General features: G+C 38.7%; 1 protein-coding gene across 5 annotated transcripts in view; it reads right to left on the bottom strand.

The window, feature by feature from the left end:
- LOC127352212 (protocadherin-9) overlaps positions 1-22,112 on the bottom strand; it is a 191,425-nt gene that overhangs the window by 126,623 nt on the left and 42,690 nt on the right. For 3 of the 5 annotated variants that reach the window (XM_051380404.1, XM_051380407.1, XM_051380409.1), the window contains exon 3: positions 10,823-10,924. The exons of the other annotated variants lie outside the window; for them this stretch is intronic. In XM_051380404.1, coding sequence (XP_051236364.1) covers positions 10,823-10,924 — 102 coding nt within the window. The remainder of the gene's footprint in view (positions 1-10,822; positions 10,925-22,112) is intronic. 5 annotated transcript variants of the gene reach the window in all.

Genomic DNA, 22,112 nt, shown 5'->3' with positions numbered 1-22,112 from the left:
TCGTTCAATACCTTGGCTTTAATAGTACAATACAAAGGTGTAGTGAAAAACAGGAATATGGAATATATCCATTTCAAAAAACAACTCAAAGTAACATTATAGTTGACCCCTACATCACAGCCAGATGCTTTGTCTGGCCATCCATCCCTCCTGACCTACTCCCTGCCTTTCCAGAACAACAGCCCACAAAGGTAGATTTGGGGATACTGACCGCAAACACCACATGAAACGATTTTTTGCCTTTTGGAAATTACTTGATTTCTAAACAAAATTCATCCTCATATTGTTGTCTGCACTAAAGCGAGAGTGCACGCAGCAGAGCAAATGAAGAGTGCCTTCCGGCAAAGAGCTGTGAAGAGCGGGTGACAAGGAGCATGACTTCCCATTTTCAATAATAAGAAAGAGTTGGTGATGTAAATACAGGAAATAATGGATTAAATATAGAAGTTTAGCATTCAGTTGAATTGCCAACTACAAGGTATATGGCTTATGCTGCACAAGCTGTTCAGTAAAATGTAATGGTTTGGTTCCTGCTTCTGCATCTTCTATGTTCATGATGACGTATTTTAACAAAATCTGGGGAAAAGAAGTCTCACCACTGTGTTTTCAAAACTTCACTAACCGTCCTAAAGGGAGCACTAGAATAATAAGGCAAAGAAGGTAGCATTTTTGTTATCTCATGTTATCGCTAAAGACTAACAACCATGCTGCCAAAGCTTTAATACAGATATAGTATAACACAACAGCTGTTTCTCACAGCTTATTTTAAGATGCATGAACTACTGACACTTGCCAGTTGCAAATAGGCTACTTATTCCTAAATGAATTGGCAGAGACACAGAGGGTAAAACAAGTCTGGAACTGTTGTGAGGTAAAGGTCACTGATAATTAGGACGCTAATTAATATGTGACCCTGCTGTCTGGCTGACCGGCTGTCTACCTGCACCATGTTAATCATTTTAATGTATACAAAATACTCTCTCTCTCTCTCTCTCTCTCTCTCTCTCTCTCTCTTTGTCATACACATGCACAGACCCATATGGTGAAAGTAGGGAGGAAAGAGAGCGTTACACAGTACAGTCATTTCTATTAGCATTAGATGTTTCTCACATATTTCTTACATAGAGAGCAAACAAAGATATGCAATTTCTGGATTCCTTTCCACGCATATGCATTCCTGTGTCCGCTTTACTCTCTCCATGTTGTATTCAGAGAAGCGTATCCCTATCCAGGAACCTGGCCCTCTCACTAATGTTCCTCCTTGTCAGAGACAAAGGGGTTTTAAGACTGGAGGATTTGGCAGGCTCTACCACTTGCAGGCAATATTTCAACCCATCCATCTAGCTAGGATAATAGAGTGTCCTTGCCTTTCAACGCCTGGAGGAGTGACCAGTTATCACAAGCCACCAGCTCCGTTGTTAATAAAACAGGGGATGGGAGGATTGAGTTGAGGAGGATGATAAAAAAGAAAGAAGGATGGAGAGAAGGGTAGAAGAGAAATGGGCACATGCTATTTTGACAGACGCCTCGCAAAGGTGAAGTTGATCACGGTCAGCAGTCAGTTACCATGCTGGCAGGAGTTCTCTTTTAACATCTTTAGCTTTTGGTTTCTGTGAAGATAAATTTAGCCCCATCACATCTCTTCTGACCATGGAGGGGGGGAGTGAGGAGAGGGGAGATGAGAAGAATTGGAGTGGAGAGGTGGGGCACGCAGTGTTAGGCTGATCTAGCTAATGGCCAAACTGACCTTCAGAGAAAGTCGAACAGTAAGAAGAGTAAGTAGTGTGTCATACAAAGCCACTGCAGCTTAATCCAGGTCGTTGCCATTACTCCTGACTTCACCACTGCATTATGATTTTAGGCAGGTAGCTAGGTTTCCACTTTGTGTGGAAAAGATATAATTATGTATAAATGCCTTTAATGTTGAAGTTGAAGTACAATCTTTTTTAAATATACCATTTGAATGTTAGTGATGCTTAGACTGGTAAGCTTTGATTTCTTCTCACCTCTGTTCACTGGTCCGTAGTGAAATTTGACTTACACACAAACACAAAAAAGGAAATTTGCACCAAGAGTTAGTGGTAAAAGCAGTAGTATACTAAAACTTGTCACATGTTTTTTCAACTCATGCAGAGGATGACATCAGCACAATGAAAGCATTAATGGATCAAATACTGTGCATCTGTGTAACCACAACAATAGATAAATCTGTCACAAGCAAGAGTGTGTATGAACCTGACCTCATTGGTTTTTATTGATTCCTCTGTGTTTGTTGGACAACTGGAATCATCCATGTTATATAAGAGGCAACACAGATGATGAAGGAGTAGGATAAGAGGAGTATTACAAGCAATAAAAAGCAAAGTGTGTGTGGTTTTTGTGTGTGATTTGCATTGCTGGAAAAAAGGAAAAGACAAATAAAAGTACCACTTTCTCTTGATATAGCTTTTATTATTTAGCAATTGTTCAATGTAAATAAATTATGCTTTCCCAAGGCAAAGTTCCAAAGTCATTGGCATGATTTCAATTATTTTTAGCTAGCTGTGTTTTTGTATAACATGAAACTAGTATAGTGTTTCTTATCATAAATAGAGAATCATTGCTCATGAAAGGCTGACTAAAGCATAGTAATGTATAGAGACAATATCGTTTGGAATTTTAGAATAGAGTAGAACTGGTTTCATATAAAGTAATATCTCCCCGGGCCTTTCCTCTTCTCTCAGGTTTTATCACATTTTTCCACTCTGCAGTCCATGGAGCATTTCTCTGCCGTACCTGATTGAGACATAGTCTCAGGCAAACGCTCACAATGACAACTGCACCTCTCTCAGGATCACAGTTGAACCTCACCTTAAAGTTTTCCTGTCAACAGAGTCTGTAAAACATGCAGCACTTTCCAAAATCTGAACAAAAAGCTTTGCTGCAGAAAATAGCATCTCTGTACAAAGGCTACTGTTGTCTAGAAAGGCTATTTATTGTACTTGAGTTAGGTTACTTAAAATGTTAACAAAAGCTTGTTGCATACTGTGTTGTACTATTCAGAGTAAAGGCTCAGTGGGGAAAAAAAGAAATACATGTTTTTTAAAAGATAATACTAAATACAAAAGTAGACTCAGAATCAGAATCTGAATCAGAATTATGTTTAATGCCAAGTAGGTTTTTACACCTATGAGGCATGTGTCCTGATGCATTGGTGCATAAAATATACAAATATACAAATCACACAAAAATCAGTATAGTATCAGTAAAAGTACTTTCAAGATATAAATAAATAAAGATAAGAAAGATAAGAAAAGAAAACTGTGCAGAAGACAGGAGTGCACCTTGTGTTAGGGTCGCCACCGACCCGTTTTGGTTTTTAAATGCAAAAATCACTTAAAGTTGTTTATTGCTTCAAGGCTTTTTGACTTTGTCAGTAACCTCTATTTAAACTAAATAAAAAATAAAAAATCAATTTCACTAAATTATAAAATGCTCTGGTGAAAATTATAACCTTTGTGTTGTTGGGGTCGGTTTCGACCCACTTATAAAAACACTGTAAACCAACAGCCCCAATGTCACTTCAGACATTTCAAATGATATCAAGAGTCCTCAGATTTGACAACAGAGATAGGAGAGCTAAATCTGACAAGCTTGCTCCCATCAGGGATGTCTGGGAGAGATGGGTGCAGCTCCTTCCACTGATGTTCAACCCAGGGCCAGAGGTGACAGTAGATGCCCCCTTCCAGCAATACATGCCTAGTAAGCCAGGCAAATACATCATAAAAATCTGGGCAGCCTGTGATGCAAAAACAAGCTATGCATGGAATCTCCAGATTTACACAGGTAAAGCAGCGAGTGGCATCCCAGAGAAAAATCAAGGAAAACGTGTGGTCCCTGATATGACTACTGGATGGGGTCACAATATCACGTGTGACAATTCACTCAGGAGGAAACTTACCATGGTGGGCACAATAAAAAAAATAAAACTGAGCTATCCACTGAAATTGTGCAGGTGAAGAACAGTGCTCCACTTTCTTCAAAATTTGCTTTTACAGACACCACCTCTGTTGTTTCCTAGTTGCCTAGTGTGATTCTAATGTCAACTTTTCACAAAGATGCAGCTGTGTCAGCAGGAAGTGACAAAAAGCCCATAATTATCCTGGACTATAATAAAAACAAAGGAGGAGTGGACAACCTGGACAAGCTGACTGCCACCTACACTTGCAAGCGAATGACCAGGAGATGGCCAATGGTTGTGTTTTACAACATTCTAAATGTGTCTGCATGCAATGCATTTGTGTTGTGGACCCACATCCACCAAAGGTGGAACTCAACCAAAAAAAACAAGCAGAGAATGTTTCTTGAGGAGCTAGGAGGTTCCCTTGTCAAGGTGCACATTGAGCGAAGGGAACAGGTTCCCCCGAGACCCAGCCACTGCAGCCTTGGTCAGACAGCTGTGGAGCTCACCTAGCACTCCGTCCACGCCATCAGCAACACGAAGAGCATCAGCGCCAGCATCCTCCTCAACCTCAACATCAACCAACCCTGCCTTAACATCAACTAGCACAGCCAAGGCCACAACCCCACGGAGGCAACCTGATTCTAAGAGAAAGATGTGTCAGCTCTGCCCAAGCAATAAGGACAGAAAGACAAACGTATTGTGCTTCTACTCCAAAAGATATCTGCAAAGAAGACACTAAAAGTGTCACTTTTTGCCATACATGCATCTACAGACACACACATACTGCATGTTCTTGAACACAAAGACTGGAACTAGAACTTGATTTCTATTGGTTTGATTTGCTTGATTGGTTGTTGTTTGTTTGTACATCTACAATTTGTATTATTACTTGTTCTGCTTTTCATTTCAAGTTCTATTTTTGAAAAAAAAAGCCTTTTTCTTGAAGTAAATATATATGGGTCAAAATCGACCCGTAACACCATAGATGTTACTGTAGTTAATAATAAAAAAATATATATATTTTAGAGATGTCTGTAATATACGGAGCCCCCGAGGTGACATGAGAAAAAAAAAAAAGTGATGAGAAAAAAAAAAAAATTAAAATAAAAAAAAAAAAAAAAGCATTGCGAGATCTTGGCTTTGAAACTCGAGATCTCGACTTTTGTAACTCGAGATCTCAACTTTGTAACTAGCAACTTTGTAACAGGAGAAAAAAAAAAAATTAAGTATACTCCTTGGTCCGTGTTTCAGGACAGGTCAGGTGGGTTGCTGACCCCGCCTCAGACCCCTGACGCCTTTTACGCAGCGAGCACTTAGCGTCGAGGTCCGAACGGGGGGCGCTATATAAGCCGTCCATCAATTAAACTGTCACACCGGCTCTGGGTCGGCTTGGAAAGGCTCGGGGCGAAGGTGGCTCGCGGCTTCGGCTGTGAGCTTTACAGCGCCCCCCGCCCGGACCTCGCCGCTTCCCGGGGCCGTGGACTAAGTGCTCGCTGCGCCCTCTCTCCCTGCGGGGAGGGACGGGGCCCCTCGCTCCCGGTGCGACTGTCAACCGGGGCGGACTGTCCTCAGTGCGCTCCAACCGCGTCGCGTCGCCAGGGCGGGGATCGGCTCACGTAAAAGGCGTCAGGGGTCTGCGGCGATGTCGGCAACCCACCCGACCCGTCTTGAAACACGGACCAAGGAGTCTAACGCACGCGCGAGTCAGAGGGTGAAGCAAAACCCCGTGGCGCAATGAAAGTTTGAACTCGAGATCTCGACTTACAAAGCCAAGGTCTCGCAATACTTTTTTTTTTTTTTTTTTTAATTTTAAATTTTTTTTCTCCTGTTACAAAGTTGAGATCTCGAGTTACAAAGTCGAGATCTCGCAATGTTTTTTTTTTTTTTTTTTCTCGTTATTTTTTTTTTTTCTCATGTCACCTTGGGGGGCTCTGTAGTAATACCCCCAAAACATACCAACATATTATTTATTTAGAAAATTCTCTTGAGGTTCATTTCACCATTTTTTTTTATTGAAAACGAGGGGTATGTTGTCAAAAGAAAGGCCCAGGGGGCCACACCAAAAGTGTTAAAAGTAATATTTTCATGAATAAGCAAGCCTAACAAGGTAACCAAGAGGTAAAAAACAAATTGAATGATAAATTATTGTTTTGAGGGTATTTCGTGGACCATTTAAGACACGGGTCAAAACTGACCCGTTAACATAAGAGATAGTGACAGAAAGCTAACACAAGACAAGGGTTAATGTAATGCATAGTAGATTGATGATCAGTTTTCTTTCATTTCTTCTGCAGTAATTTTATTTTAGAGCTTTAAAATGATTTATATTAGCTCATTATTTTGCTGAATAGTAACAACTGAAAAATCTAAAATCTGACTATATTCTCTAAAAAAAAAGGTATAACAAAATGCTGTAACTACTTATGTTTGTGAAATACTAATATCCAAAACCCAACAGACAAACTATATTAAAAAGCAGCAATAGCAAGAAAACATGTCAAACCAAACTGTATGACTAATACAGGCTCCCCAAGGGCCAATCAGTTGCAAGATGCATCATACACTTGGTGCCAAAATTAGATGTAGCAAATTTGCCCTTTTCCCATTTGAAACAATGACCTTTAATTATGTTAAACATCAGAAAACAGTTTCACAGTGCATAAGGCGTTCTTGTTGACACCACCATACTGGTGTCTGAGGTATCATATTTTACTCTTTTACCTTTAATGGTGATGTCCACAATGGGCCAATACGGAAACATTACTACAGTTCTTTATCTGCAAAAAAGTAATTAACTTTCAAAATCTGAAAAGTGAATCTAGAAAACAATTCCATTTGCGAAGTTATAACTCATTCACTGCTGTGTAGTTTACAAATTGTATCTTTGGGAAGCCCAATGTGGTAGTATTACCGGCTATTGTATTTCTAAACCCCCTAAAGTCTCATCTCCCATCCCAGCTCATACCCAAATATGATTTAGCACTCAATCACAGTCTCTTTCAAATGTCCAAACACTGTCAACATTAATAGCTGCAAGTGTCTGCAGCGTTTGCTAATGGGATTTTCCAGCTTGGTCAATAAGTACATTCTAGAAAGTAAAGCATTTACCCTATGTTTAAACCATGCAACTGTATTCATCATGGGCTCATATTAAGCCTCCACACTGACACCTACAAGGATTGTTTCTGACAACATACCTAATGTCACCTTGGTATGGTAGCAGCTCACAAAACTGCAACATTATATCTATACTGGAAGTCACTGAGGTTGAGGTTTCAAGGATAAAGGGTGACAAAGTCCCCTGAGGCAAATTAGTTATATTGGGTTATATAGATAAAATAGTCAATAATTAATTAATAATAAAACAAGTGGAACCACATACACCGTTTTATCTGTTAAAGAGTAACAAAGTAAATCTTTAAGGAATTATACTAAGTGGAATAGATATATTCCTGCATTGTAATGTAATCTTATTTGATATTGTGAATAAAAAAGGGACCTGATGTATCACAGTTAATTTTAGTGACAGAATATCCTTGTGGGCATACTGCTTTGATTGTTTTGGATTCCCTCCACGCCAATATTTAATACATTTGGTAACTTCAGTGTTCCAGACACTGGTAATAGATGTACATGGTAGTATATATATTGATCCCTGTGAGTCTGGGGACTACAGAGTGAAAAACTCCCAATAAATCAATGAGACATATGCAGTCTATGATGTGACTTTTCCAGTTTCTTAATGTATTTATCCTGACGCAAAACAATTACTCTGGAGAATGCAATTTGTTGTGTGTTGTGACTAGTTTACATGATAAACCCAAGCATCCATTCCTAGCCACACGATTTTTGCACAGGATTAAACGATTAATGAAGGGAAGGCCAAGGACTGCTCAACACTCGGCCCAAAGTTTCACCAACGATGGGAGGGAATAACTTCAGCCAGCTGTGCCTTTTCACGTTAGATTTTGCCGCTCCCCCAAACCCTTCCTCACCATACAACAACTCCCTGATGCACTCAGAATGACAGAGGAAAGGAAATTATTGAACACCAATACAATAAAGCTGTCTGGTAACTTAATAGGACTGCTGAGTAGGGGCACTGTGGCCATCTTGCTTTGATGCGATAATGAGAGTCATCATTCCCTCTTGGGCTAGAAGAAAGGGGCCTCCTCTGTGGTGATGGTGTGTGAACAGGTACAGGTTTGTGTGTGTGTGTGTGTGTGTGTGTGTATAGGTGTGTGCGCACATGCCTGTGTTTATCTTTGAGCCTCTTTAGTCCAGTGTGGCCCAATAAGCAAACATCACAGTGCTTTAACGAAGCCAGAGAGATCTCTGAAAAATTCTGTTCATTAAATCAGGCTAAAGTCCAAATATTGACTTTGTGAGCTTTAGGGAGTAACGAAACATAGACGTTCCCATATAACATATTACAGGTCCCTCAACCATTTATTTGTTTGGGGAATATGTCTCAGGTTGATAAAAGAAAGATGTCTCACAGCAAAGACAAAAGTAACAATTGTTAATGGTACCTGAATGGAGCATTCTGATCTAGTAAGAGAATTCGTAATGACGTATTAGACAAACTGACAAGGTCCTGTGTTACCATTGGACTGGTACTTGTAAGAATCGTTAATTAAACTTTAAACAAAGGGTTATTTTCCTGTTTATTTAAATGACCAGTGGGGTTTCCATTTGATGAAATCGTACAAATTCAGGAACAATGTCTACAAGCAGCTTTGTGGACATTAAAGGAGATCTAAGGGATACCATCTGAGATATTTACATGTTAAGCTACTGCATCTGTAGTTCTTTAATAAGCATTCTGATTTATTATGTAAGACTGCGGAGAGAAAGAAAGAGAGAGAAGAGAAGGGAAAAAAAGAGTCTTAGGACATCAGTTTCTCAACACTTTAGTGTTGATCGGGCTGGCAGTGGAACATTATGGTTTGATTGTGCAGTGCTTGCTCTCACTCTGGGTTGTAAGCTTAACATAGTTAAACAGGGCCTGGGGAGAGTATGTGTGATTGTTGGGAGGGGCGGGAGAATATGGCAGGCAGAGGTCAAAAGGCATCTTGTGCTCAGAGACATGGATGTATTAAACAAGGAATGAAGTATTCAAACATGGCAGTCCATTCATTTCGAAGAAAACTGCTCAACCAGTGTGTCCACCGAAATAAGTTTCTAACAGCATTATTCTCCCATAATTTATCCACATTGGAGTCTTTCTCTCAATTCTCATTAACTGTCCACACAATAATGATGCAAAAATGTATGCCAACATGATCTTGATTACGTTAACAATGATCTAAGGATTCATGTGTTTGTTTTAAAGAGTTCTGTCTAGACCTACTCTATTTGAAAAGTGTCCTGAGATAACTTCTGTTATGAATTGGCGCTATACAAATAAAATTGAATTGAATTGAATTGAATTGAATTGAATGTGTGAAGCTCAGGAAAGGTTTTCTATAGTTTAACAGTCATTTCATCTGTTGTGCTTACTATAGCCAGTGCAGTAAAATCAGTGCATAACACAGTGCCTGAGGATTTGATCTCAGCCAGGCAGGTGGGACATTGTGTCTATACCACTGTCTTGTTAGTTTTCCCTATTTGCTGATGGTGGGGACCCAAGGGTGCACAACTGGTGATAAATCTTTAATGAAGGCGAAAACTGAGAGAAACACTAATTAGAATGTAACTACACAACAATGATTTGTAAAACAAAGTGTTATAAAACTGGCCTGGAGAACTGTCCTTTAGAATCTATACAAAACACAAATATATCAATACCTTCAAAATATAGGACACAATGATTTATATATATATATATTCATACGTTGTATGCATGTTTTACATTTCAAGGCTAGAATTAAGAGTGGTTCAGCATATGTCTGCTTATTGGTTATGCATACTACAGGCACTCAACTATAGTTCAAACTTAATACTATAAGGGCAACAATGATATAAAAAAGAATATGCAATATACAATGAGATGACGCACACGGCCGACATAGAGAGGCTCTAGTGACAACAGCTTATTCCAATCAATAACTCTATAAGGATTTACTAATGCCTGAGCAAAGACCTTCAACTCAGACAAAGACAGCTCACAGTTCCAGATAGATAGATAGATAGATAGATAGATAGATAGATAGATAGATAGATAGATAGATAGAGCAGTCTCTACAGAAGACTCTCCAACCACCACTGTGCATAATACACAATGATGAGTAAGGAATCTACAGACAGAAAATTATGCCTGCATCATGAAAGGGCGAAAATAAATAAACTTGGCATTGCAGTTTACAATGGAGGAAGAATATGGTGAGACTCCTAGTTTACAAGAAACCCTCCCTATGTTGACATAATGTAGTTGATAAGAGGGAGTAAGAAAAACTGACATCATTAAGATTCACAGCTACACAAGCAAACCTCATCCAACCCCCAGATGACTATCAAGCACTGTGTTTTCTAAGCATGGAGGTAATGAGACAAATACTTATTACTCAAGTAAAAATGGCATGGATATTAGCATCGCATTAGGCCCTGAATTTAATGATGTCGTAAGTACAACATGTCACAGTAACTAAGAGGCAAAATATACTTAAACATTGTATAGGGAAGAAGGAGGAAATATATAGAAAGCAGAGTCTGTTTCAGTACAGTGTCCCACATAGAAGCATGCCTAAGCACGGATGGAGTCATGGATGAGAAAATGATACTGAATCTAACAAATGATAACTGAGCTTAACATGCCATAGCGTGGGATGCTGAAGTAAAACTGCTGTAGAACATAATTAGAGTTTATTTAAAATTATGACTTGTGTTAAGTGAATCTATGGTGATCATTTAGTGAGGAATGGGACCATCAGTACTCACTAAAGGGGTGCAAGGGGTCCAATATTCAGGGTTCAGCTCGGCTCGCGGACGGAGGTCCAGATATTCAGGGTTCAGTTCAGTTCGGGCTCGAGTTAATGTTCCCTTCATGGAAGATTGAAAAAAAGTCTGTTAGAATTACTTATTTAGATTTGATTTCTTTGTCATCTGTATAGAACAAACTAAAATATTATCTGGTGCAAAGAAAAGTAAACACAATATTGATGTAAAGTACTTAATTACAATGCAATAAAAATAAAAAAAAACAAAAAAATAAACTTTTATCACACCTATGTTTACTGTTATCAAATGAGCTTGACTCTGTACTGTCTGTACTCAATAAAGATAGGCCATTAGTTAATAAACATTAACTACAATGATTATTCACAGTAGATCAATTAAAAAAATGCCAATTCAACATTCCACAATGAATTTCCAACAAGTATTCCCTGTAAAATGAAAAGCAAATTATATTCCAAATGAGGTTAGCATCCAAGTTTTTCACTCCTGAAGCCCTATGGCCTAAATGACAGGCCAGTGGAATAGACTGAATCTGCTGGGCCCCATGAGGTCTATGATGTATACTGTAATTATCTGCTGATTCTCAAAATGGCTGTGTGTAATGAGGCTATGCTGCATGAAGCCCCAGGCATAAATCACTGTCTTTAACTGACTTCCAGATGACCAACAACAACACAGAGCAGAAGCAGAGAGAAAGGAGGGAATGGGTTATCTGGGCAGCAGCGCTATATAGCATCCAACTTGTGCTTCTTATCAGCACAGGCCATATTGTTCGACAAACTTGCTTACTTAAGACAGTTTTCTGTCTCCTAAAAATAGTCAACTCTTATTATTCTCAGTTATTTATCTGTTTACAGCTTGGCTACCAATGTATTAACTGCTTGCAGCTTTATTTAGCTATGCAACACAGGTGGAGATGTTTTATTGATGCTGTGTTGGGATTAACTATGTTGAATGGCAACATGCCAGTCAGCCTGTCATACTGTCTGCTGTCACAGGCATGAAATTGTTTTCACACAAACATAAACAAATAAACAGATACCAGCCCCACCACAGCACACACACACATTTTGAATATGAAGTTAACATTTTTTTTTTGTATCTACATACAGGCGCAGCTACAAGCAGTTACTTAGTATAGAGTGTAATGGACCATATACAGGTTGAGTGGATGGTAGCATACTGTACAAAAGCAACAGATTCAACAGTATCATCTTTTGACCGAAAAAAGAAAATAAAACAAATAATGAGGCAAAATTTTCCATCTTGAACAATGTCATCAGCAAACGAGAGGTCAAAATGTCACCAACAAAGCATGTCTTTAAGAGGGATTGATTTTCAGGTACCTCTTAATTAATTTCTTGTTACCCAAGGTAACACATTGAAAAGGGAAAAAATACAAAAATCATGTTACCCTTAAAATGTAAGTATAATTTATTTACTGTACAGTTCTAATGGGAAAATCAAAACAATAAGCTACAGTTACTTCTTCTTGGTGGAAAGGCATCACATAGAAAATTGCAGTACATACAAAATTGTAAAATCAGCTTAAAAATGGACCACAGACACAATAAAAAATGTCAATCAAACAGAAACAAAACAGTACCTCAGCGACTGAATAATATTTATCTTAGTCAGCGAGGAAGTTTTTCTGCATTACCATTACATCCTTCCTGACTTCAGCCCACAAGCCAGTTTACTTGTAGTGTACACTGTAAAAAGAACAAATGAAAATTTTTATTTAATTAGCAACACAGTACTTAAATATGTAGTTGTTACTTTGAAACTACAGCCAGTGTTTACCCCATACAGTGAAAATATCATCTATCAACTATATATAACACAAAAGTGAGTGTATGATAAATCAACTGTATTCATAATATAATATCATCACAGCCTCAAAACATACTGTACAGGTAAAACAACTCCTCCCTAATACAGTCATATAATAAATATAGAATATTTGAAGTTTTACACACATTGGATTTATTTTTTATTATTAGGCTTTATTATTACATTAGACAGATTTTAGTTTTTCTGGTTACTCAGTATGGTGCTTCTGTTCCAAACATGCTATCACCTTCCCTAAATTGTTGTAAAAAAAAAAATCTAATTAAACTATATAAATGAAATCTACATACCAGAAAATTCCAAAATATTGTCCGTGGTGGTCCCCCACAGGCATTTCCCAGTGGTTGCATCCTCCCTTGGGTCATTTGTGATGTTGCAGTCATTGGACAGAAAACATTACTCATCAATGTATTGGTAAACCTAGAAACACAAAGCAATATTAGCTTCATAATATTTAACCTGACCTCACATTGCTGAGATAAGGCACCTTTATAACTTTATGTAAATGCAGCAGTAATGTTGTGGTCTGTCAGCAGTACTGTATCTGTTAGCTAGCAGTGAGCTAGTGGGTAGAGTTAGCTTTTAGCTAAAGTTAAGCTAACATTGGCTAAAACTAACATCTGTACTCAATATGAAGTGATAGTTATAAAGGGTAACACTTTGGCCTACTTATGCAAATCGAACACAAGCTAATGGTGTAAAGCAAAGATGTTATATCTTCCATATAAGTATGGACCATTCCGCTTAACATTATAGTGATACCAAATAGTTACCTGAATATTAATTTACTTACCGAGATCACTGAGCAGAGGAGGTCAGTGAGCAATTCTGGCTCTGCCATGAAGAATCAACTGTTGTGTGTGTGATGGAGCGAACAGTGGGTGGGAGAGAATGTCCATCTAGGTCCTGTAGGTGGGGCATTGCCATACTCTCCAAACCGGGAGCATTGGCACGCAAGTGAAGGGGCATTTTTAAGTAGCTGGTCTACATGACTTCATACTATTTTCTGGCCAGTGCAACAGCCAATAATGCATTATTTATAGGCTACAGTGGTTAGTTGTACAGTGTCAAGCATGAAAATGCCATATATTACTGTACCATGCTCTTTTGTTAAAAAAGATAGAATAGCAATCAGATTTCTGATTAGGTTGGAGGCCCAAACAGCCCACCAGTGATTTTATGCAGCATAATTTAACATTCACATTAACAACATCAACACTTTAGTATATTGAAGATATAATAGGACACTAACGCCATAACAACAGTTGTGAATGTATTTTCAGGCCTTATGTTCTATTCAAGTTGCTGTTCTTAGTAAGTTGTGTCAAATTATTGCTGGTGTTACATGTAAATGTTGAAATCAACATTCTAGTCCAAAAGGTGCTAAATATTTTAACAAGAAACTTTTCCCACAGCAGTTTCCCTAACACATTCCTCCAATTATTGGAGAAAGATGAGAGAAATAGGTGAAATAAGGGTAGAACAATACTCAAAACCTTTATCTTATTATGCATCTTCTTAATATATTCCACTTGTCTGTCACTCTAATTAATGGCAGTCCTTCTCCATAAACTGCCCGGAATGTGAGATTATTTATTAGTACCTAGCCATTCATCAGCAGTGTGATAAGTGACAGAGAGAGGGGAAGTGAGACTTGGCAACATTATAATTGATCATTTTTCACTCTGCAATGTCAGAGTGATCGTGGTAAATCCTTGGTTGCAGTGTGTGATACTGTCAACGCTGACAAAAAAAATAAGGTGCATGAATAAAACAGGTTATTGAGATTGATTGAGTGCTGGCAGTGACGTGGGGTTTTGATGCTCTTTCCATTTGAAATGGTAAAAGTACATTTTGGATTGAAATGTTGCAGCAAAAAGAGAGGCTGAAAAGACTGAGGGTGGCATGACTGATGGAGAGTCCCACAATGAAAGTATACTCCAGAAATGTACAGTGCTGTTGAGAGGACAGTTGCTTTTCAAATGGAGACTGAAATGAGACTGAAATTAAACCAGCAACGCATTATGATGCAGTCTCAACAGCCTGTGACCACTGACTTTTGGTAATTTTGTGGCTTGAGGCATGTTGCGCAACTATGCTGCATTGTAACAAGGGTTGAGGAATACATTTTCAGTTGGTGTGGGTGGGACTGGCATCCGTCATGACCAGTTACATCACAACAGTCTGGACAAAAAAAAGCCCTCCCAAAAAGAAACTGAACTCCTTGTGTGGGAGATGCAGCACCATAACGTGAATATATGGCAACCTATATTTGCGTTGGAGGACATACAATAACACGTTCTGTGTTTTTCATGTCCCAGAGAAACCATTGTTCAGTTCAAGAACAGGTTGAGTAATGAGAAAAATAGCCCCTCAAGACTGGTGATGGACAGCAGGGATAGTTTGACAACAAGAAAGTACATCCAACCGCCATATCCTGACATCTTCAGAGGATGCTGACACTTTCACAGTTCTCATTCACACATCACATCCTTGCTGGATGACAATCATTCATAACACAAACAAATTTATACATACAATACATACAAACAAGAAACTCCATGTTTTTGGATAAGATGTGTTCTACAGTAAGTATTGGTGTGATTCACTGAGCACCAGAAAACCTACACACCTACATTTTTATACCTGCTTTACCTGTGCAGTGTTAGTGTTTCAGCATGGACTGGGCAAGTGGCAGGGTACATACTGGGAAGGCTATATGTGACGCGTTCCATCAAAATGAGTCGGATGTCGCAGCGGCCCGTTTGTGTAGAAACACGTTTTTACAAGAAAATACAATCTTGGGCTATTTTCAGTTTTTACATGTTTCTAATTAAATAAAGTCTCAGCTTTCATACCATGTCAAAATTAATGTAAAATACAAAGGATAAATATAGCTAGCATAAATAAAATGAAACAGGTGTCAGAGTTCAAAACACCGGCTAGCGCATTTGTGTCATCTACGTCATCTGTCAACTGTCAGTTTAGATAGACACGGACACGGAGACAGATTGACAGATTGACAGCCTAGACAAAATAAATTTTCGCGACGACGAAATTGCTCGACTTTTAAATTCAATTCCTGTAAGACATGCTACGACAACTGGATCGACCTTATTACGGACTATTCACAGCACCGGCAGCTGAGAGTGAGAGTGACAGCGGCGGCTCGACCTCCGGTATTTCGCGCTACCGACACCGGCCGGCTCCGATCGTGATGGCGAAGAAAGTGAGTGTGATGGAGGCCAGGAGGAAGATATTCCACTCGTGGCTGACCCGATGGTAGCATACAATGTCTCTGATTATAATGATGTAAAGCAGTAAAGCAGTAAAGTTAATTTATTTGAATATAAACTGTCTAAAAATGTCTTTCAATTCATTTGGAACATGGCGGAATGTTGATTGCTATCTTTAGAGCGCTTTTTCTCAAAAACAAGGTTTGGTGACAGTTGACCTTTGGAAGAGCGTGTCTCATACAATTTTTGGAGTAGAAAAATAATTTTGGTATCGCCATAAAGCTGAGACTTTACTCTTTACAGCCATGAAGAAAACTCAAAATGTGTTTCTGGGTCAAAGTGACTCAAAATGATGGAGCAGGTCACATATCTGTAATGTCTATGGGCAATTTAGAGTTAGCAGTTTACCTAAGTTGTTCAACTGTGGTAGGAAAGTGGAGCACATGAAGAGCACATGAAATGCACATGGATTCCTACCCAGAACCCCTTTGCTGTGAAATGACAACTCTAACCACTGAGCATCCATCCTACGTGCTGTGCCTACCTTTGAAATTGAATACAGTCAAGTTCATAGTGAGTCACCAAAATGCCAAATGGGCATGAGTAGGAAAAAACTCAGCAACCATGTGGCTTTGTCAGCACAAAGCTCAGCCATGTGCCACCATGAAATTAGAGTCCTGGGTGTGTTTGCCAAATAACGTCTAGTTCTACTACCTCTGTGTCTAGAAAGTGTTTTACACAGATGAGTACTTCTAGAAACTCTGAGCATTTGTAATGTAGCACTGGACAGTGTGGGATGCACTCCTTTGGAGGTTAACTGCACTTACTGTAAGTTGCTTTAGACAAAAGCATGTACTAAATTAAATTAAATGTAAAATATACTCATGGATCGAACATTACTACAATTTCTTTTCAGGTAAAATGTTCATCTTTATCACAAACAAAGTGTCGCGCACTTTAGTAACAGTAAAGAAAATGTAAAGGTAAGAATAACAACAAATCGCTGTAGGTCTCCCTGGACATGTAAAGCTACGATGTTGAACTTGTCTGTAAGCTGTGGGCTGACAAGATGAGTTTCATTAGGGGGATGAAACACACTTTAATCAGCTTTCCCATTAGTCTTGCCCTGCCAAGCCTTCCCAGTCACAGCAGACCTTTAGTTCTGTTTAATTACCTTAGAGATACCACTGTATGCACTCTTCCTTGACATCACAAGACAACATTCGTTTCTCAACAAGTGTTGTGTGTGTGTGTACTGCTAAGAAAAGAACATGATGTTTATCTTGTGACTACACTCAAGAGGGAAAAACAATGCTTTACATGTTGTGTGGATGACTCATTTAGGTAGCTCTTCAATCATCATTTATTTACTTAGCCATTCGTTTATTATCTAATCAGATCAATATATTTGCACACAATTTTAATTATAAAAACTTTTGTCATTTAATGGATGTGAGGTTGGCAATTATAAAACTAGCAAACGGAGAGAAAACAGTTGCCTGAACAGATGATATACAACAATGACCATATTCCACTTATAGAGGTGTTAATAGTTAACACTTACAGCATAATAAAATCAATCAGAGCATCATCTGACTTGTCTCTGGAAATTGCCCAGTATGGGTTAATATATTATGGCCATAATCGCCCTGAGCTGGCACAGCTTTCTCCTTCTTAAAGTAGCAGCCTGCTGAATTACAGTCGGAGCTGTGGTAATGCAAATGAGCCCATAAAGTGGTCCTGTGTGGGAAATCTCCCTCTGGACATCAGACGGAGATCAGCTGAGCAGCGTTGTCTCCTATTCCACAATCCAATCCCTACTTCATACAAATAATTCGATTTTGCTGTTTTCTTTGCTTTTCTTTACATCTGGCCTGTTTTTTTTTTTTGCCTTGACTCAATCACTGAACTTTTTAATTTTTTTTTATGAAAGGAATGTACAACAGGGGTGGGGGTGACGAATTGTGCAGTTTGAATGCAATGAAAGGGAAAGTACGCAATGGAAAGGAGAATGGAATGGAGGAATGGAAATTGGTGATGATTAGAAAATAGGAGCGCACAAGAGGATGCTACTAACTTATTTATATTAAGCTGTTGAGATGGCTGGGCGAGAAAATCTGTGATTATTATTCTTTGATTTGCAAAGCTATGCTATGATTGGCCCTTCCTTTGGTGGCGGCATTAAACTTTATGTTTATGGGTCCCAGTGTTAAGCCCATTTCCACGCTCCCCATTCCACACACTAAGTATTGACATTCCATTTAAGTTGACGACAGTGAGGAGGGTATTTTATGACAGAAATGTAATGGAAATGCATGCAACGGGTATTGCAGTAAAAAATATCACCCAATTACAAGGACATCTTTGCATGGTTGCAGAGTAAAGAGGATATGCACGATGCACCTCTGCTTTGTTCAGAAAGAACAAAGGGAGAGGAATTCATCTCAGCTCTCCACCTCTCCACTCCCTCTGCTGTATTAAAAAAAATACTAAGAGAATATTCTCTAATGAAAAGCCTACGGTGTGTATGTGTGTGCCGATTCACATAAAGATTATATTAGATATGATAATTAATTACACAAGTTTAAAAGTGCCTCTGCTACATGAAAATCAGAGACAATATCTAAAGTGTGCTCGGTAAAGGGGGAGAAAAAAAAAATAAGATTGTGAATTGTTAATATGGTTATTCAATGAAGGTGCTTTGCGAGCGAATGGAAAACAAATTAGGTTAAAGTCTTTTGACAAGATAAATAAAACCTTGATCAATTAAGTGGTTGAAAAAGACAGCGGTCTAGCACTCAATGGGGTAGTCTTGCTGTTACAGTTTCATTCTTGAGCCACAGAGAAGCATTGATTCTCCCTGGCACCCTGTCCTTGTCATTACAGTCGATGTTGAGGCCAGCCCAAACCATTCTCAACAACTGCTAATGGCTTCAAGGAATTCAGCCGGACTTGTAGCAGAATTGTAATAAGCAGATTTTATTAATTTGGAGTGTAGCGACGAGAAGGCAGAATGCTGCAGGTCATCCAGAGAACACAGTGAAAGCATTAGCAAAACAATTCTCTGCCATTACTGAGCAGTTGAAATCACTTCTGTTCTAAGATGCTAAAAATGAGACAGAGGTGATAGAAATGTCCGTTTTTTTTCTTCTGATGAAACAGGTTGCAATACTGAACGAACATTTAATCTGTTTTTAGAGCTGTTTACTTACTTTTAACTATCCAAACTTACATATTTTTCTTTCTTTTTTATTTTTCTCTTTTACCCTTCATCTATTCCATAAGTGCACCTTTCATCTCTCAAATGTTGGACCAGCTCACTGGGGGTCTGTCTGTGCTTCTGGCCTCAGAATACTGTTAGCCAGGGAGTTCTCCCGAAGGAGCCATGTACAAAAGGAGAAGAAAGTTGTAGCAGAGCAGCACTTTTCCTCGAGATCAGATGGGTTTCTACTGGTCACTCTGTTGTGCACTTTTCTGACCTTCATTTTCTTTGCAGACAGTAGTTTTTTCTCACTCCTCTTGACAGAACATTATCTTTTTGTATAAACTCTCTAGGTGTCGTCTAAACAGTTTGACCTTCTAAAAGATGTATGTATGTTTTCGTAAGCATCCTTCTTTACTACTTGCACTTAATATTTCATACTATGCAGAGACAAGTTTTGAGAAAACAATTGATAGAAACAAAACCTTATGTTTCATTGTCATAAAAAAGCAAATGACAGTTTTTTAGACAGCTACACGGCCATTCTTACACAATGCAGGCACTTTCTGTCTGCCTGTATGTCTCTATCTGTTGACTTCTGTCTTTGTTTCTCCATCGAGTCAAAAGTTCTTTGTTCATTCTAGAACGGCTGCTCTGCTTCAAAAGAGCTCAGTGAATTGATGAAGCTGTTGCAGTAAAAGTGACGCGTTTAAGTCAACTGAGCATTGCTCAGCCTCCCCCTTGAGGCTGAGCAATGCTTTCACCCGAATAAGTCCAATTTACAAGGCATATGCCCACCTTTAGACCCACTGTACCCTACCCTACTAAATCTAACACTGGACCATAAAGGGTAGACTAGTTGTAAGAATCTAAAGTAGCCTGAATCCATGGTATCCAATTTGTGAATATGGGTTACAAAGGAAAAGGCTGCTTCCTACAGTACTGTATGAGCTACATTGAACAAGAGACATTATTCTCTAACCTCCTGCAGTAAGTGCATCACATTACCATCTTTCTGATGGGGATTCTTACGTTCTTGAAAAATACCAACTCACAAGATTGAATCCTGTACAGCCTTCAGGTAGGACACAGTGTACATGTAAACTGAATGGCAACTTCTCTCTGCCAACTTTAGGACATTTTTAGCAATACTAGCAAGATTGCAGGGTTCCAAGGATGGTATGGTCTGCCCAAACCACTTTAATCCGGTTGGAAGTAAGGAGAAGCACAGCCTTCATGTGCAGCTAACAGGTTTTAAACCATTCATTTTGCACTAAACTGAAATGCTAACTAAACTGATGAAACAGAAAAAGACTACCAGGGTCTGTTTAGTTCATGCAACTTCTTCAAAATGGCTTTATGTCACAATATCACTTAATGACCAATTTTTTGAGAATATCATTAAGTACATACGTGTGCAAACCAACAGATTGTAATCTGCCAAGGAGCCAAAATGTTCCACAATGTTCTGCAGGTTGTTCTGTCAAATTAACAGCTGAAGCCTGAAAAATAGCAGCCGAGGTGTGTGCACTTATCAGTGGCCAGCTGTGCCTGTGATTGTACCTGTGAGATATGTGTATTATTGGATATATGAAATGTTCCCTACTTGTCCCTTACGGTCATTTAGCCTTGATACACAGAAGTAGCCATTACTGCAGTCCCTGAACTCTTTGTATATTTATTCTTTGTATTTTTTTTATTTTTTATTTCCTGTTTACATATTCAAAAAAGGTGAGACTTCTGAGCCATGCGTGCTCCAACCTTGTCACTCCTGTTAATGTTCTTCTCTGTCTCCCTCTCAAAATAACTGTGTCAAATCATAAAATGGTAATAATATCACTGTGAAATTGCTACTGGAAGCAGTTGTTTTGTTCTGCGGTTTTTCTTATCAGACACTAGTAGTCACAGTTGGGTGCCAAATGTAAGGCGGGTACCCAGCAGGGCTTAGACAAAGGCCTTACCATAAGACACTGATAGTCAATTAAAATTTCATCAATTGGTTGAAAAGATTCATAGATGTGTGTCTGTCAGCATGTTCAGTGCTGTTTGAGAATGTTTATGTTCAGAGAGTGTTACAGCTGACAGAGTGAGAAAATACCCATGTTTGTCAGCACTTTTTAAGAATTGGGAGACTTGATGGGCGTAGCAGTTGAGGCCTTCCTTTTTTTATTGGTTGAGCCAGTTTTCCAGTGAATTGAACAACCTAGAAGTCATGATGGTCGCATATGGGGCAGTTTCGAGTAAGGAGACTCATGATCTTTCCCAATGGTAGTAATATAGCCACTAAGCATTTCAGTGTTGTTAAGATGAAATGGCTACAGCCAGCTAACAATTATAATCTAGGTCTAAAGATATTTAACACATGTGGCTGTCTGCCACATTTTATATTGTGGAGCTGTCAAAACTCTGTTCAATCAGTGCAACAATTATAACAGAAATCCCATCCATGCATTTATTTTCTTGCCTAGGATCAAGTAAAATGATGTTCATTGGTGGGGAGGACTGTATATATTCAGTACCCCACCTTAATAAAAAATTATCAGTCAAAAAAAATGAAGTTTCCTTAACCTGTCTCCCCATTTAGATGGGAAATTCTCCCTCTGCTCTGCAACACATTGGTAAAATTGATGGGTAGTTTATAGCTTTATTTATATGGTTGTTGGTCTTCGTAAAATATGTTGTCTGCATTTTTGTGATTAATCTACCAGTAAGCTGGCTGTCTTAGTGCTTTACCAGTGAGAGGTGAAATTGGATGCCTTGAGAAAGTTTAGTAAAAGTAAAGTAATCCAGATTAGAAACATTGCTGTCATTTTGGCTTTGTGTATGCAATATGTTTTCTGTGTTGACATCAAGGCAAAGTTAGAGGAAGATGGAGGTGAAGTATCACTTTTCCAAGACGCAATTTTGAATTGTAGACTGAACTGATTTACGTTGCTCTCAATGGTCTTCCCAAGCCGTTCTGGACACAGCAAATTCCAAAACA

This window comes from Dicentrarchus labrax, unplaced genomic scaffold (assembly GCF_905237075.1).
Source record: "Dicentrarchus labrax unplaced genomic scaffold, dlabrax2021, whole genome shotgun sequence".
Lineage (NCBI taxonomy): Eukaryota > Metazoa > Chordata > Actinopteri > Moronidae > Dicentrarchus > Dicentrarchus labrax.
The sequence above is the reverse complement of the archived record's forward strand: the minus strand, read 5'-3'. Positions and strand labels throughout refer to the sequence as shown.